Source organism: Dendropsophus ebraccatus, chromosome 13, assembly GCF_027789765.1.
Source record: "Dendropsophus ebraccatus isolate aDenEbr1 chromosome 13, aDenEbr1.pat, whole genome shotgun sequence".
NCBI lineage: Eukaryota > Metazoa > Chordata > Amphibia > Anura > Hylidae > Dendropsophus > Dendropsophus ebraccatus.
In genome coordinates, this window is record NC_091466.1 from 47,458,002 (window position 1) to 47,471,217 (window position 13,216).

Genomic DNA, 13,216 nt, shown 5'->3' on the forward strand with positions numbered 1-13,216 from the left:
AAGAGAACCTGCGTTACAAATTTTGGGGTGCTTTTTCTCTCATGTTCCTTTTGAAAATGAGAAACTTTAATCTAAACGTATATATTATTGGAAAATTTTAATTTTTCATTTTTTACGGCCTAATGGTGAATACTTTCCTCCAGCCCCTGTAGGGTTAAAATGCTCATTATACCCCTAGATTAATTCTTTAAGGTGTCTAGTTTCCAAAATGGGGTCACTTATGGGGGTTTCCAGTATACAAACCTCCTAAATCAACTTAAAATAAGAACTGGTCCCTAAAAAAATCAGTTTTGGAAACTTTCACGAAAATGTGGTAATTTGCTGATAAATTTCTAAGCCCCGTAACACCCTAAAAAAGTAAAATATGTTTATGAAATGAAGCCAGAATAAAGGGGACATATCGGTAATGTGACTTAGTAACTATTTTATGTGATACGACTTTCTTTTTTTTAGAAGCAGAGAATTTCAAAGTTCATAAAATGCAAATTTTTTCAATTTTTCATGATATTTTGATGTTTTTCACAAAAAACACACAAAGTAGTGACCAAATTTTGCCACTAATATAAAGTGCCATATGTGACGAAAAAACAATCTCAGAATCGCTAGCATACGTTAAAGCATCACTGAGCTATAAGCGCATAAAGTGAGACAGGTCAGATTTTGAAAAATGAGCCTGGTCTTTTAGGTGCAAATAGGCTTGGTCTTGAAGGGGTTAAAGAGCTTGTCTGGTTTAAAAAACTAATTGTCAAACCGTTAGGGAATTCTGGTCCTACATCACATAGTGGAGTCTGGCTAAAATAGGCATCTCTTGGCCTGGAGGACTCACCACCATGTAATACTCCATTTTCCCTGTGGAGGCACTGCAGCGTAACGACATTTGATTTCTTTTAAAAAAGACAGGTCATCGCATGTATTTTCGCCAAGCGGCAATAAGCAACAAAAAATACAACACATCACAATCATTCTTATAAATATATTTCTAAAAGTCAAAATAGTTCAATACAATAAGCAAGTTTTTTTTTTTCTGGTTTTTGTTTTACATTCCATATCTGAGAATATATTCTAAAAACTCCAGAAGGTATTGCATTTATTCACACATTCATAAATCAGACTAGAATATAAATGTCGTACATCTGCCAATGGAGCAGACTATTACAGGCTTTGGCTCATCATTTCGATAGATCAATATGGTTTTAGGCTATGGCTAAATGACCTACTAAGATACGGTCATGGATGATAAACACCAGAAACATTGGTGGGTCGTCCGGTTGATGAAACAACATTGACTCCCTGAAGCGTTGCTGGCTCAATGGAACAACCCACCAACCTTTTGGGTCATCTCAGTCACAGGAGCAACTTCAAGGCACCAAATTTTCTAATCTAGCCATAGCCTTGGATTGATTGACGTTACAGCTTACTTCAAGTGTGCACTTTAAGGATCTTTCCATGTGTTCAGTATAGGAACCTCCTAGCTTATCTATCAACAATAAGTACAGTAGAAAGACTTCTAAACCTCACGCTATTTGTGCTTTTTGGTTCTATATCGTCTTTTAATGAAGAGATACAATAGAAAAAGGAAGCATCGAAAACTGGAAAACTAAGGAATTAGTTCGTCCCGTACTTTGTGCTGTTATGTAACTGCTCTACTTTCACCGCCTGGCATCGAGCATCTGCTTCATGCCAACCACTGTCTTTTCTTTCCTCTTCAGTTCCAGATATAAACAACACTTGGCTGACATTTTTATTGGCCTTGTAGAGCAGGACGGTACCAGGTTTACGTCCTTCACTGTAAAACGGCAAATCTTCACTATCTTCATAAACCATTGGGACGTAGCTAGCTATTGTCAGGTTATTTTCTATGTCAGTATTTTTTATTTTTTTTTGCACTTTGTAACAGTTGTATCCTTTAAATTTCTTTTTGCTGTTTCTACCATTCTTCTATATCTCATAATGTATCATGTGCTGGGCTATATATATCTAACTCCATACACAGTAGCTACGGGATGGAAGTGACGGGTTGGCTAGGTTATAACTGCTCCACCTGAGCCAATCGTCACACGCAAGGATGCACCGTGTTGCCTTCAAAGCATTTAAGCATTCACATACACAGCTCTGGAGCAGAGACCGGAGTTATAGCCTGCAGCGTAAATCTTCTTTAAGTGGCTTGCAAGCATGGCTTTAGATGAATTAAGATTTAGCAAGAATGTGAAGTTTAATGCTCTGGAGAAATTCCCTCTTCCTCCATCATTAATGTGTCCAACGCTGGAGCCTTCTGCTTTCAAACACCGGGAGATGCTTTAAATTCAGGGCATGGAGATACAGTACCAGCATGATAAATTATTCATCTTCTCAAGCTGCACTAAGCCAACAAAGGCACATAAGCCAGGTTTTCTTGGTTCGGTTTGGAGGCGACTCCTTCCTATTTAGTTTCATTGCAGCATCTGGGCATTTCCATACTGTGACGTGCACTGGGATTCGGGAGCCGTGTATGAGAAGTTTCTGAACTCGTCCTGGTTAATCATTGGGAGCAACCTTTCGTCAATGGGGGTTAATACTGCTTCCTCTTTGATGAACTCGGGGTCAAAGTTGCTCACATCCTCTTTGGATTTCTGTGAAGTAGAGACAAAACATGTAAGTAGGTACATATAAACTGGGGGAAATCATATATACTGTATACAGATTCCAAAGCTGACAAAGTATTAAATCAAATAAATGATAATAATAATAATACATAACTAAGCAAACTGTTAAATACTTACAATCCTCGGTCTAAATGGAGGTTCAATCTCTTTCTTGTTCAGATGATCCCAATTAATATTTTTAAAGAATGGATGCCACAGGATGGCTTTCTCTCCACCCAGCGCTAGGCTCCCCAACCTTTTACTGGGCTTCTTCTTCATGAACTGTAAAAAAAAAAAAAAAAAAAAAAAATGAAATACATAAGCACAGGAAGAGTAAAATTAAACAAAAACTCTTTATGTGCTACATCTGGTACAACATGGATAGATTATTCCAACCAGAATCATCTGGGACCAAGGCCCGTCTGTTTGGACTTAGCGCAGGTATTGGGGTGTCACTCTGGGCAGTTACACATCGTGTTGGTGACCATATGAAGGCCTGCCACAACTGCAGCAACAAGACTGGATTTTAGGGTATGTTCACCCTAAAAATTCCCACCTGTCTTAGTGTCCCATAGCCTGTCTATGGGGGAGCTAGAGCGCTCCTCCGCTGCCGCCGCTCTCTGCTCAAATAAGTGACATGACACCTCTTTGAGTAGAGAGCCGCGGAATTCCGCCAGATTTACTCAGTGTAAACATACCCTTAGGGTAGCTTTATATGTACCGTATCACAGCGCATTTTCTACTGCGGATTCGCACCAGATTTAACTAAATAAATGAACACAGCATTAAATCCGCACTGTCAAATCTGCTACGAATCTGCAAAAATGCGCTGTGATACGGTACGTGTGAATCTACCCTAAGTGTGAACCGAAAAATTTTAATCATTTATTAGCGCTATGTTACATGAGCGCCTTCCTCAGGCAACAGACACTGTTACACATCTGGTACAACAGACACTGGAATAAATGGCACTGCATTTTGCAGACCATTTAAAAGGGACCCAGTTACATTGAAATTGATTTCTCATCGTTATGCATTATGTTATAGAGCAGGAGAGACCAAGCAAATTAATAGATATAATTTAGTAGGAAAAGATTCAATATAACTTTTATTTTCAGTATTGTATTCAGTATAATTATTTCTCATGCTGGGCTTAGGAGTCCAGTGGGTGGTCATTGTATTCACTGATTGACAGCCATCTCTGTAGGCAAGATGAGAAGTCCAGTACTGCCAGGGGTGAAATTCAGTGATGGCCTGTGATACCTCTATATAACAGTGGTAGTGTCACCAAATAATTGCTGCATGCCCAGCCTTGACCACTTTGCACTCCACATCTGTATCTAGCTGTCATTTGCAGGTCATGGGGTCAACAGAAAACAGAAAATGTGAAAAATGGTGGTGGAGGTGAAGAAGATGCCAGATAGTATGATTTCTGGCTACTCCATGGAATATGCTGCCCCTCATGGACTCTGCAATCTGCTGCCTGAGGCAAGATACTAATCTCGCCTCATGACAGCTACAGCCCTGGCAGGGATATCCAGAGCCTGCTGCTGGAATATCCAAGTATAAGCACCTGTTTCTGTTAAAGAGTCTTCAGGATACTGTGGAAACCTCTCTAGAACTGTTCAAACTATTATATCATAGCTTTTTTGTAAATTTACTGTAGACTTGGAAAAGACTTTTGTGCAATTTCCTAAATGTCTTACAAGTTTGACAGTTTAAAGGGCTTATCCACCTAAACCTAGCTGGTCTCCCATCTTTCTAGCTGCTGCCATTCCTGAGTTACATGTTTTTCTAAAAGCCGATCTACATTCAAGATAGGAAACTACATTTCCTATCTCCTTGATTAGTCCCATTTGCGTTCACGCTCCCTTAGCTTTCATTACTGACCACTGCTGTCATTACGATTGCACAGTAAACCCAGGATTGTTTTTATCACTGATTTTGCATCACATCACCCCAGTATGTACTTGCCAATGATGTAGCAGAGCTGAGGCGCGCATGGTGTAGCTATGCCCTGCATAGCGGGAATCTTTTTACAGAGGGGTGTAGTGTAGGTTTAGATCTCAGCTTGCTGACTGAATGAAAACATTCTAGTTCCATCCAGACTCTAAGAAAATCCATAGCACTTACAATATGCAGAGCTGTGACACAAAGACAGGTACATATGCCTGTATGCACTGACGGCAAGCAGAGACAGAACTATAACTTTTCATATTACAAAAACCTAGGCTCAGGGACACATGTAAATCTATGGAAGCAGCACAGGTGCATGAAGATGATGTCTCCTGGGGGCCAGGTTACCAAGTCATTAGAAAGCTAACCCAGCCCCCAGAGAGAAGATCACATGTCCTGTGTCTACATAGGGAGGGGGAAGAGGGAGCAGTGCATTGTCAGAGAGGACACAGAGAAGATGATTTTAGAAACTCAGAGCGGGTAAGTATGAGATAAAAAAAAAAACAGGGAAAGGGTGCAAGATAGGTATACATGTATATTAGACATAGGGTGGTATTGGGAAAAGGGATTGTTTAGAATATTATTTTGTTACCCATATAAGCTTCAATTCATGTGACAAGCAGGGTACAATGCATGACAGCCAACATGTAGAAGGAAGAGGAGAAAGATGCTGACACAAACATGACAGAAAATATTTTTCTCTTCGTTCTATAAAAATTTTCTATGACTGACTATTTGCAACAATCTATTCATGACTAAAGCGGTTAAATAATTATGAACAATGCTCTCCTCCCAGCCATCATTTTCAGCTCAGTTTTCAGTCCTTTTTGTCAGTGTCAGCCTCTCCAGGCAGCGATCAAGGCTCTTACTGTAATGACTGCTGTGCCAGGCACGTTGATATTTTCAGCAGCTGCATGTCTTACTGTAGATGACCTTCCGGGAAGGACATCAGCCGTCAGGAGATCGCCTCCATCAATAACATCTTAACAAACTTGTCACTTTAATATGGAAGCTGCCATCAACTCTGGGCAACAATGTTGTGTTTTTATGTTAAAAAACATTCCAAGTTTTTTTCTCAATCATTGATGAAGAAGAGAGGTCTAGCTGACACATTGTACGGTTCAGACGGCAATAGATAATGTCAAGTGTCACACATACTGCAAATTTTCTTTACAGACAAGCTCTTGACTTGAATAAGGAAAACCCAAAATAGTGGCAATCAGGAATCTCCCTGGCGGAATTGTTTTTTGTCAGGTTTTAGGTCCTACTTAAAAGGATCCATGTACCATACCGTAGTCTGTGACTATGCCGATTCCAACTGAGAGAACAATCAATAAGGGTAACTCACCCTATACACCCTAAACTGCCTCTGTCAATCCCTACACATATCCCCCTTCTGTTTCAGATAGTAATACAGCAGATTGAGTGGTCTTCAACAACTGCAGGCAAAACCACGAAACTACACTAATGTCTCAACTAGAGAAGAGTGTAAGTCAAGTCCGATTGTTCGGCATTCGAATAACGGTGGCTGAAGCAGTTTGATGCAGTCATGTTTTCCCAGATTCCCAAGGGCTGCATCCAACTTCTCAGGCACCGGTATTAAAATCCCGAACAATGGAACTAGAGCATGCTCAAGTTGCACCCATCTCTAGTCTCAACTGCAAAGGATTAGAAAATAATGTATTAACTACTGTCACTTATTAGAGAAAAAAAACTACTTTCAACATGGCATAAATTTTGATTGATCAGGGAGTCAGTGCCCACCAAAATCCCCATCAAATCTCTAGATATAGCTAAGGGACACATGCAGCAGAGCACTTTATTCCTGGGCTTGGCACTCAATCCACTCAAGTAAGTGGCAAACTATTCAAATCCTTTTACATGTCTGCACTATACATCAAAAGGTTTTCTTTGTAAATGACGGTAGCGCTTTAAATCTATTTTAAAGAATTTTTTTTTAAATAGAGTCCTTGAGCACAAATGCAAATAGCTAAAATGTAGCAGCCAATAGAAAGTCGCAGGTCCTTGACTCAGTGCCCGACAACAACCATGCAGTCACATGTCCCCTATTGGCCAATAGAAGAAGGCAAGTCCTTATTAGTTTGCCTCAATTACATAAATAGAGATCTCCACAAGATATTGTCATGGTAACCAAGCAATTTTCTTTACAATTACAAGGTCGCTGTGGATGTCACTGTTAAGGGGCCGCTATCAAAATAGTTCTTAAAGGACCAACGCTGCATTCATTCTTAAAATGAATTCACTCTTAAAAGGCTGGTACCAATTTTACCCTTCAAGGGTGCATTCACTTACCCTTTAAGGGTACAGGATCTGCAGCAGATCGGCAGCTGATTTGATGGCGCAGATTTGAACTTGCAGATTCAAAAGCAAATCTGCAGCTTTAAATCAGCAGCATCAAATCTTCTGCAGATCCTGTATGCGTGAACGTACCCTAAAGGACCCATGACGAAAATAAAGGGTCGTTAAAGGGTTAAAGTTTTTCTTAAAGGGGGCTCTCTGGAAGTCACTGTTTAAGGGGCACTCTTTTCAAGTAGAAAACTTTAAAAGCAGTGAATTGGAACTGGGCCAGTCTACTGTTAAGCATCACCCCCCCATCTGTGCATCTATCCCGTAAAGAATCCCATAAAACGGAAAGAACATCTTTACATTGTCCTTGGGGAAATCCCTCTCCTTTCTGGTTCCTCTGGAGAGGGCCACCCTGTGCAGGACCTTGCCACCCTAACGTAATTGATTTGGAATCTCTCTCCAAGGTCCAATATCAATTACATCGGCTACCTCTATATTATTTACACCCCAGGGCTAGAAAATGTCACGTGTACTCAGTGGCTGCATTATATGCCCACAAATACAGTAAAGGGGTGACCTTACAATTCTTCATGCCCAAGAGTGTACGTACTATCATGGCAGCTTGTGAGGTTGCTATAAGGAGAGGGGAGCACCAGTACTGGCTAGTCCCATCTCTTTTGCTATTGGACAGCAAGAACCAGGACTGTATAAAGTTGGAGTCCTGACTACCGAATGACAGCGGAAGGGGGATAGGCCCAAGGGTTATGGTGTTGCCACCCTAACTACATCCAGGGTGGCAACATGCGGCACCATTTTCATCCTCACTCCTTTATGTAAGCCAAACTACGCCTTTCTTTTTCCTTGAAACAAACCAAGATTGAAGACGCCTTTATAACTTCATAATCAAGTATTCTTTATGCATAAAGCTTTGCCGATTATTCAGGACCAAAAGAAATAATTTTTTATTACTCTGTCTGCCCTGTTAGTTCATCTCATTCATGACTACCTGATGCCTGTCAAGTTTGCATTGGCACAGCTCCAGCAGGAGAAATTCCACCCCGGAGCGCTGAATACTGGTTCTGTTACAGCTTTAGCAGGTGGGGAAAGTAAGCAACACATTTATAGACAGTTCCAGAAGTTAAATAAATTGGATATTTACGCCTTTAGTTAATAAATTCACAAGATTGGGGGGAGAAATGAGGAGAGAATTCTCTGGACGTGCTTAGGCTGAGAACAATAATAGGCCGGACCTGAGCACTATGGATACTATATCTAGGTATAAACTAGCCTACAAATATAATGCAAAGCCTCCTTAGAAAGAAACGTCACACCTTCTACAGGAAGTAACGGAGACTGAGCAACTCAACAGAATTTACACACTTAGAACAGAGGGAGTGGTGAGAAGACACATTGAATTTCCGCATCTAGTGTAAAAAAAGATGTAGCTATGAATGGCAAGAAATCCCCAGACACAAAAATTTCTACTACTTCCTATCTTCTAATTTCTTCCTATCACCTAAATATCTAGTTCTCAGGAGGCCGGAAATGCACCCCCCACCATGCTATATTTTTATACTTAACCCTATTTACACTACACAATTGCCACTCCTGCAGCAGAAGATTATCATTCTATGCTTTATAACATTACATATGCCTCTGTATATGGCAGACATGACTAGACTCTATAGTGGTAATACAATAATTGGAGGCTGGATTTGCTCTAAATATGCATCAAACTACCTACGATTGTGCGTCATTCTAGGATTATTGTTGTCATTTATAAAGACTATAACGCTCGTATATCAAAGCAGACAACCTGTAAATAAGCATTGTTTAATTGACAATTAGTCGTCATAGGTCCGAAACTGGGTGCTATACCCTTCCCTACGGAGTCTTGGAAAACATGGATACAGCCATACGCAATTAAGACATTAAAGACATTTTAAAATGCTCATACAGATTAGTGAAAGGTTTTGCCAGGACTAGTCAGCTGACTATTTAGTATGACAGATGGTGTTGGGAAAAGAAGGATCGAGCACTTTGGATTTTAACTGTATGGAAGGATAAGGATGATAGATTTCGGCCAAAAAAACTCACACCATCAATAGCGATCAATTGAAAGTTAATATCTTTCTTTAGTAAAACTTGCCTTTCGCATGCAAAAACATTTCGTAAGCATCTTTTTCTATGCCTGTATGAATAAAGTGACAGCTGGGAAGTATCTGTCCCCTTATTAATGGGGTGTGATCCAGGACATTGTCCAATCAATACTTACCATGTCAGATTACACAATGACACACCCTATTGACAAGTTGATTAGATCCACACCCAGTTGTCAATTTGCTCATATGTTTATGGGAGGTATAACAGAGGAACAATAGCCCTTCCTTTTAGGTCATATATTTTCAGTAATTTATTAGATAGGTTACAAAAAATTTGTCTGAACCCATGAACTCCAACAATAAGTCACAAAAGAAACAATATTCTGCCTTTTCAGAGTATCACCTTTATGTGGATTTTCTTTAGGGCTATTTAATTAATCTGCTGTGGATTTTATGGTGCTGATTGTAGCTATTTATTTATATTGGTTAAATCAGCTACAAATTAGAGCGACTCTGTACCCACAATCTGCCCCCCAAAAACGGTTGTCAGATAGCTGCTTTTAAACCTTTCCTGGGGTCCGTTTGGCAGATAATGAAGCTATTGTCCTAAAAAACAACTTTTAACTTGCAGCCCTGAGTCAAATTGGCGTGGCTTAGACTATCTGTGCCCTAGGTCTGCAACTCCCCTCCGTCCCTCCTTTCCACCCTCCTAATCATTAGGAATGCCCCGAGCAGAATTTCTCCTATTCATCACTTGTCTGAACACTGCACATGGGCCTTAACAATCCAGCACATATGCAGTGTTCAGACAGGTGATGAATAGGAGAAATCCTCCCCAGGGGCATTCCTAATGATGAAAAGGGCGGGGAGGAGGAACAGAGAGGCAGGGCAGGCCTAGGTTACAGACACTCTAGGCCACGCCAGTTTATCAAAGCTCTGCAAGTTGAAAAGTTGTTTTTTAGGACAATAACTTCATCATCTGCAGAACGGACCCCAGGACAGAACTTGGATTAAAAACAGCTATCTGACGGTATGAGTGGTTTGGGGGGGGGGGGGGGCAGATTGTGGATACAGAGTTGCTCTAGGTACAGTGAATATTCCATAAGGCAGATCTATCATCGGGCTCTCAACTTCATTCTCCTGTAAGTGCGATTGCTGTGGTGATAAGGCTAACACTCAGGCAGTGCTTTCTTACTTCTCTCTGCAGGCAAAGAGGCGAGCAATACACAGAACACTTTCCCGCTTAAGAGTACAGGGAGTCTGAAGGTAACATAACGTCTTGTGTCTCACCATTAATGTCCTTCAGGCCTTAAATAGGGAAAGAATTTTGCTGAATGCATAGAAAACCCAAATTGGTATATGATGGAGAAAGAGCACATACTTGGCATACCAACATCTCAAGAACATATGAGTAATAGAGGACATTAGTAAGAGACTTACAGCCTGCAGAATCCCCACAGCATCTTGGGAGAGCCACGCTGGATAGATGACTTCATCATTCAAAATAGCTTCAAAGAGATCATCTTCGTTCTCTGCCTCAAAGGGGGCATGACCACACAGCATCTCATACAGGAGGACTCCCATTGCCCACCAGTCCACCAAGGGCCCGTACTGCATCTCTTGTAATATCTTTGAATAAAACAGAATGAAAAGGTATAGCTATAGTTGGCTATAGACAAACACACTATTATATTACTTCTCATAGTGCTTCAAAGTCAAAAGTCTGAAAAAGCCTAAAGGAAGCAACGGCTGAGGTTTCTGCATATATATAAGACAGAAATGACTATACTGGACATGGTTTGACCACATGGTTTGACACCCAGTGATGACATAAAGGGGATCGATCCTGTGTCATCCTGGTTGAATAGAATATGGTCTGACATGCGCATTGCTGTTCCATTCAACTCCATGGACCTAGATGTTGGACCTTCATTAATCGGACACTCCTTATCTATTTTGTTATGTGAGAAGTGTGAATTATGGGAAAATTACTTTAGGGGAGCTGTCCTATAGCTGTAGGGAAGACCTTCGAAATTACTTCCACTGGTGAACCCATGATGCCTCAAGTACATCACTGTTTGAAAGGGTCCATTTTAGATTGTATTACATTCAAGGACGATAGTTCCTTCAGCCAAAAGCTATTCCTCCTTACAAGGCAAGCATGGCCTAATATATATGTGGGTTGGCTGAGTAGAGGGCAATAAACCATTGCCAAATTCTTACGAAATCCTAAATGCTAGAGATGAGCACTAGAGAGGTTTTTCCGGACTCCCTAAGGCTGCATTGACCTTCTGCAGCCACCAGTATTTATATGCCGAACGACTGTACTCAGGCAAGCACGAGTTGGGCTCATCTCTACTAAATGTCCTATCTGCCAGTTGGGACACTCTAAACACTATAGTCTAATGCAGAGATGGAGAACCTCTGTCCTTCAATCTGCTGCAAAAATTTACCATCATGCCTGGACTGTCAAAGCCAAAGCTATGGTGGTCTAGGTGTGATGGGAATAGTAGTTTTGCTACAGCTAAAAGGGCCAGAGGTTCCCCATCCCTGGTCTTGCATGTATGGACACCCTTAGTCTACTACAGATTTTTCATACCTCTGGTGCAATGTAGTCAGGAGTTCCACAGAACGTTGACGTTGTGCATCCTTCACGAATCCCCTCTTTGCACATCCCAAAATCCGCCAACTTGCAATGGCCTTCGTGATCGAGCAGAACGTTGTCCAACTTCAGATCCCTGTAATAAATTACAGCAATTAAAGTAAAGTAATTATAAACCACGGTCTACTAAAGTTCATTGAAGTGTTCTGGAAGAAGCCAAGTAAAGACACAAAAATGTTAAAAGTTTTTTTGTATTCAATCCAGAAGCCACAAATGTTCCCATTATAATAAAGACTACACTTCGTGACTAAAATGGGATGCGTGCGTCCATAAATCTTTTGTGGTTACAAAACTCTGGGCAGCAATGACACAAAAAATTGTGTGTACTGCAACGTTATCAAAACACATTACCTCAACCTGTGACTCTACATGCCGAAACTAAAACTATCGTCATGAACTGATCCATCTGTACAACTATGTAAAGTTTACATATAAAAGTTTGGAAAATTTTGGTGTCAACTACAGAAGAGTTATAAAATCTGGGAAACTGGTACGTCATAATGGGTTAACCACCCTTTATTTTTTGGGACAGCTGAGGAGGCTTGTAGAGAGCTCATCTCCGTGTATAATGCATCCTAGTCAGCCTGAGGTATTCTGGTCTGTGGTTGCTGGTATATTGGGCATATCTCCCAGACGTAAATCCAGTGCTAAAGGCTCGAGACACTTGGTTGCATTGCGGCTCTGACCTTGGCCCAAGCACAAAGGATCCTTTTTCCCTCCTTAAGCGGCATTCCAGGAAAATCTCTTTCACACCTCACCAGTTTCCCATCCATCATTTTTTCCTTAGCAACACTACTTCATTTTTTGTAAAGCCGGGTGTTTCATGAAATTGCTGCCTCATGCAATGTGATGTATTTTCACACCAGCAAATAAAAAAAGTGCCACTTAGTCACATAGTACCTCAGCTCTCCCATGACTGCTAGTCATCATGGGATATGTAGTTCAATAAAGGCTACAATTTCCATCATTGTACTGGGCCTTTGTTCAGAGGAGGCCCAAAGGATACGTGAACACTAGTATTATATCTAAGGTTCCTTTTCCTCTACCCATATTAATGAATGTTTATGAAATCACTACACTTTTTTTAACTTTTTCGGTGTACTCTATCTAACCCATACATCAGTACATATGTCATTTTTACTAGAAGTGCTGCTCATGGAAAGTACCTGGGGGGGGGGGGGGCTGTGTTTGTTGATATGGTCTCCTCCATTCAGACTTTCATACAGATGTAATAAATACCTATATCTGTATGTAGAGATCACATTCCACAGTCCCACAGTATATTGTATGAACTTACACATGTCAATAACCATTATACACCTCTCAGGCATAGTCCCATACATCATCAATATAAGCACGTATAAGGATATTAGAACACATCCACCTTTATTTTCCACTATATACAGGTACGGATCCTGTAGATTACTCCATTTTGACTGGAAAACCAACATGTCATGTTGGCACCAGGTCATAAACTTCCTTTTTCTGGTATAGTGCAACCAGAAGTGTTGGTTGCACATATCAAATGACATAAGTGCGATGACAATATACCAATTTTTACTGCTAGA

General features: G+C 40.7%; 1 protein-coding gene across 2 annotated transcripts in view; it reads right to left on the bottom strand.

Annotated features, from left to right (window-relative positions):
* Positions 1-2,350: 2,350 nt before the first annotated feature.
* PRKCH (protein kinase C eta) overlaps positions 2,351-13,216 on the bottom strand; it is a 139,532-nt gene continuing 128,666 nt past the window's right edge. For both annotated transcript variants that reach the window (XM_069949153.1, XM_069949152.1), the window contains 4 exons: positions 11,586-11,724; positions 10,427-10,615; positions 2,760-2,903; positions 2,351-2,609 (listed from right to left, as the gene is read on the bottom strand). In XM_069949153.1, coding sequence (XP_069805254.1) covers positions 2,430-2,609; positions 2,760-2,903; positions 10,427-10,615; positions 11,586-11,724 — 652 coding nt within the window. In that variant the 3' untranslated portion in view covers positions 2,351-2,429. The remainder of the gene's footprint in view (positions 2,610-2,759; positions 2,904-10,426; positions 10,616-11,585; positions 11,725-13,216) is intronic.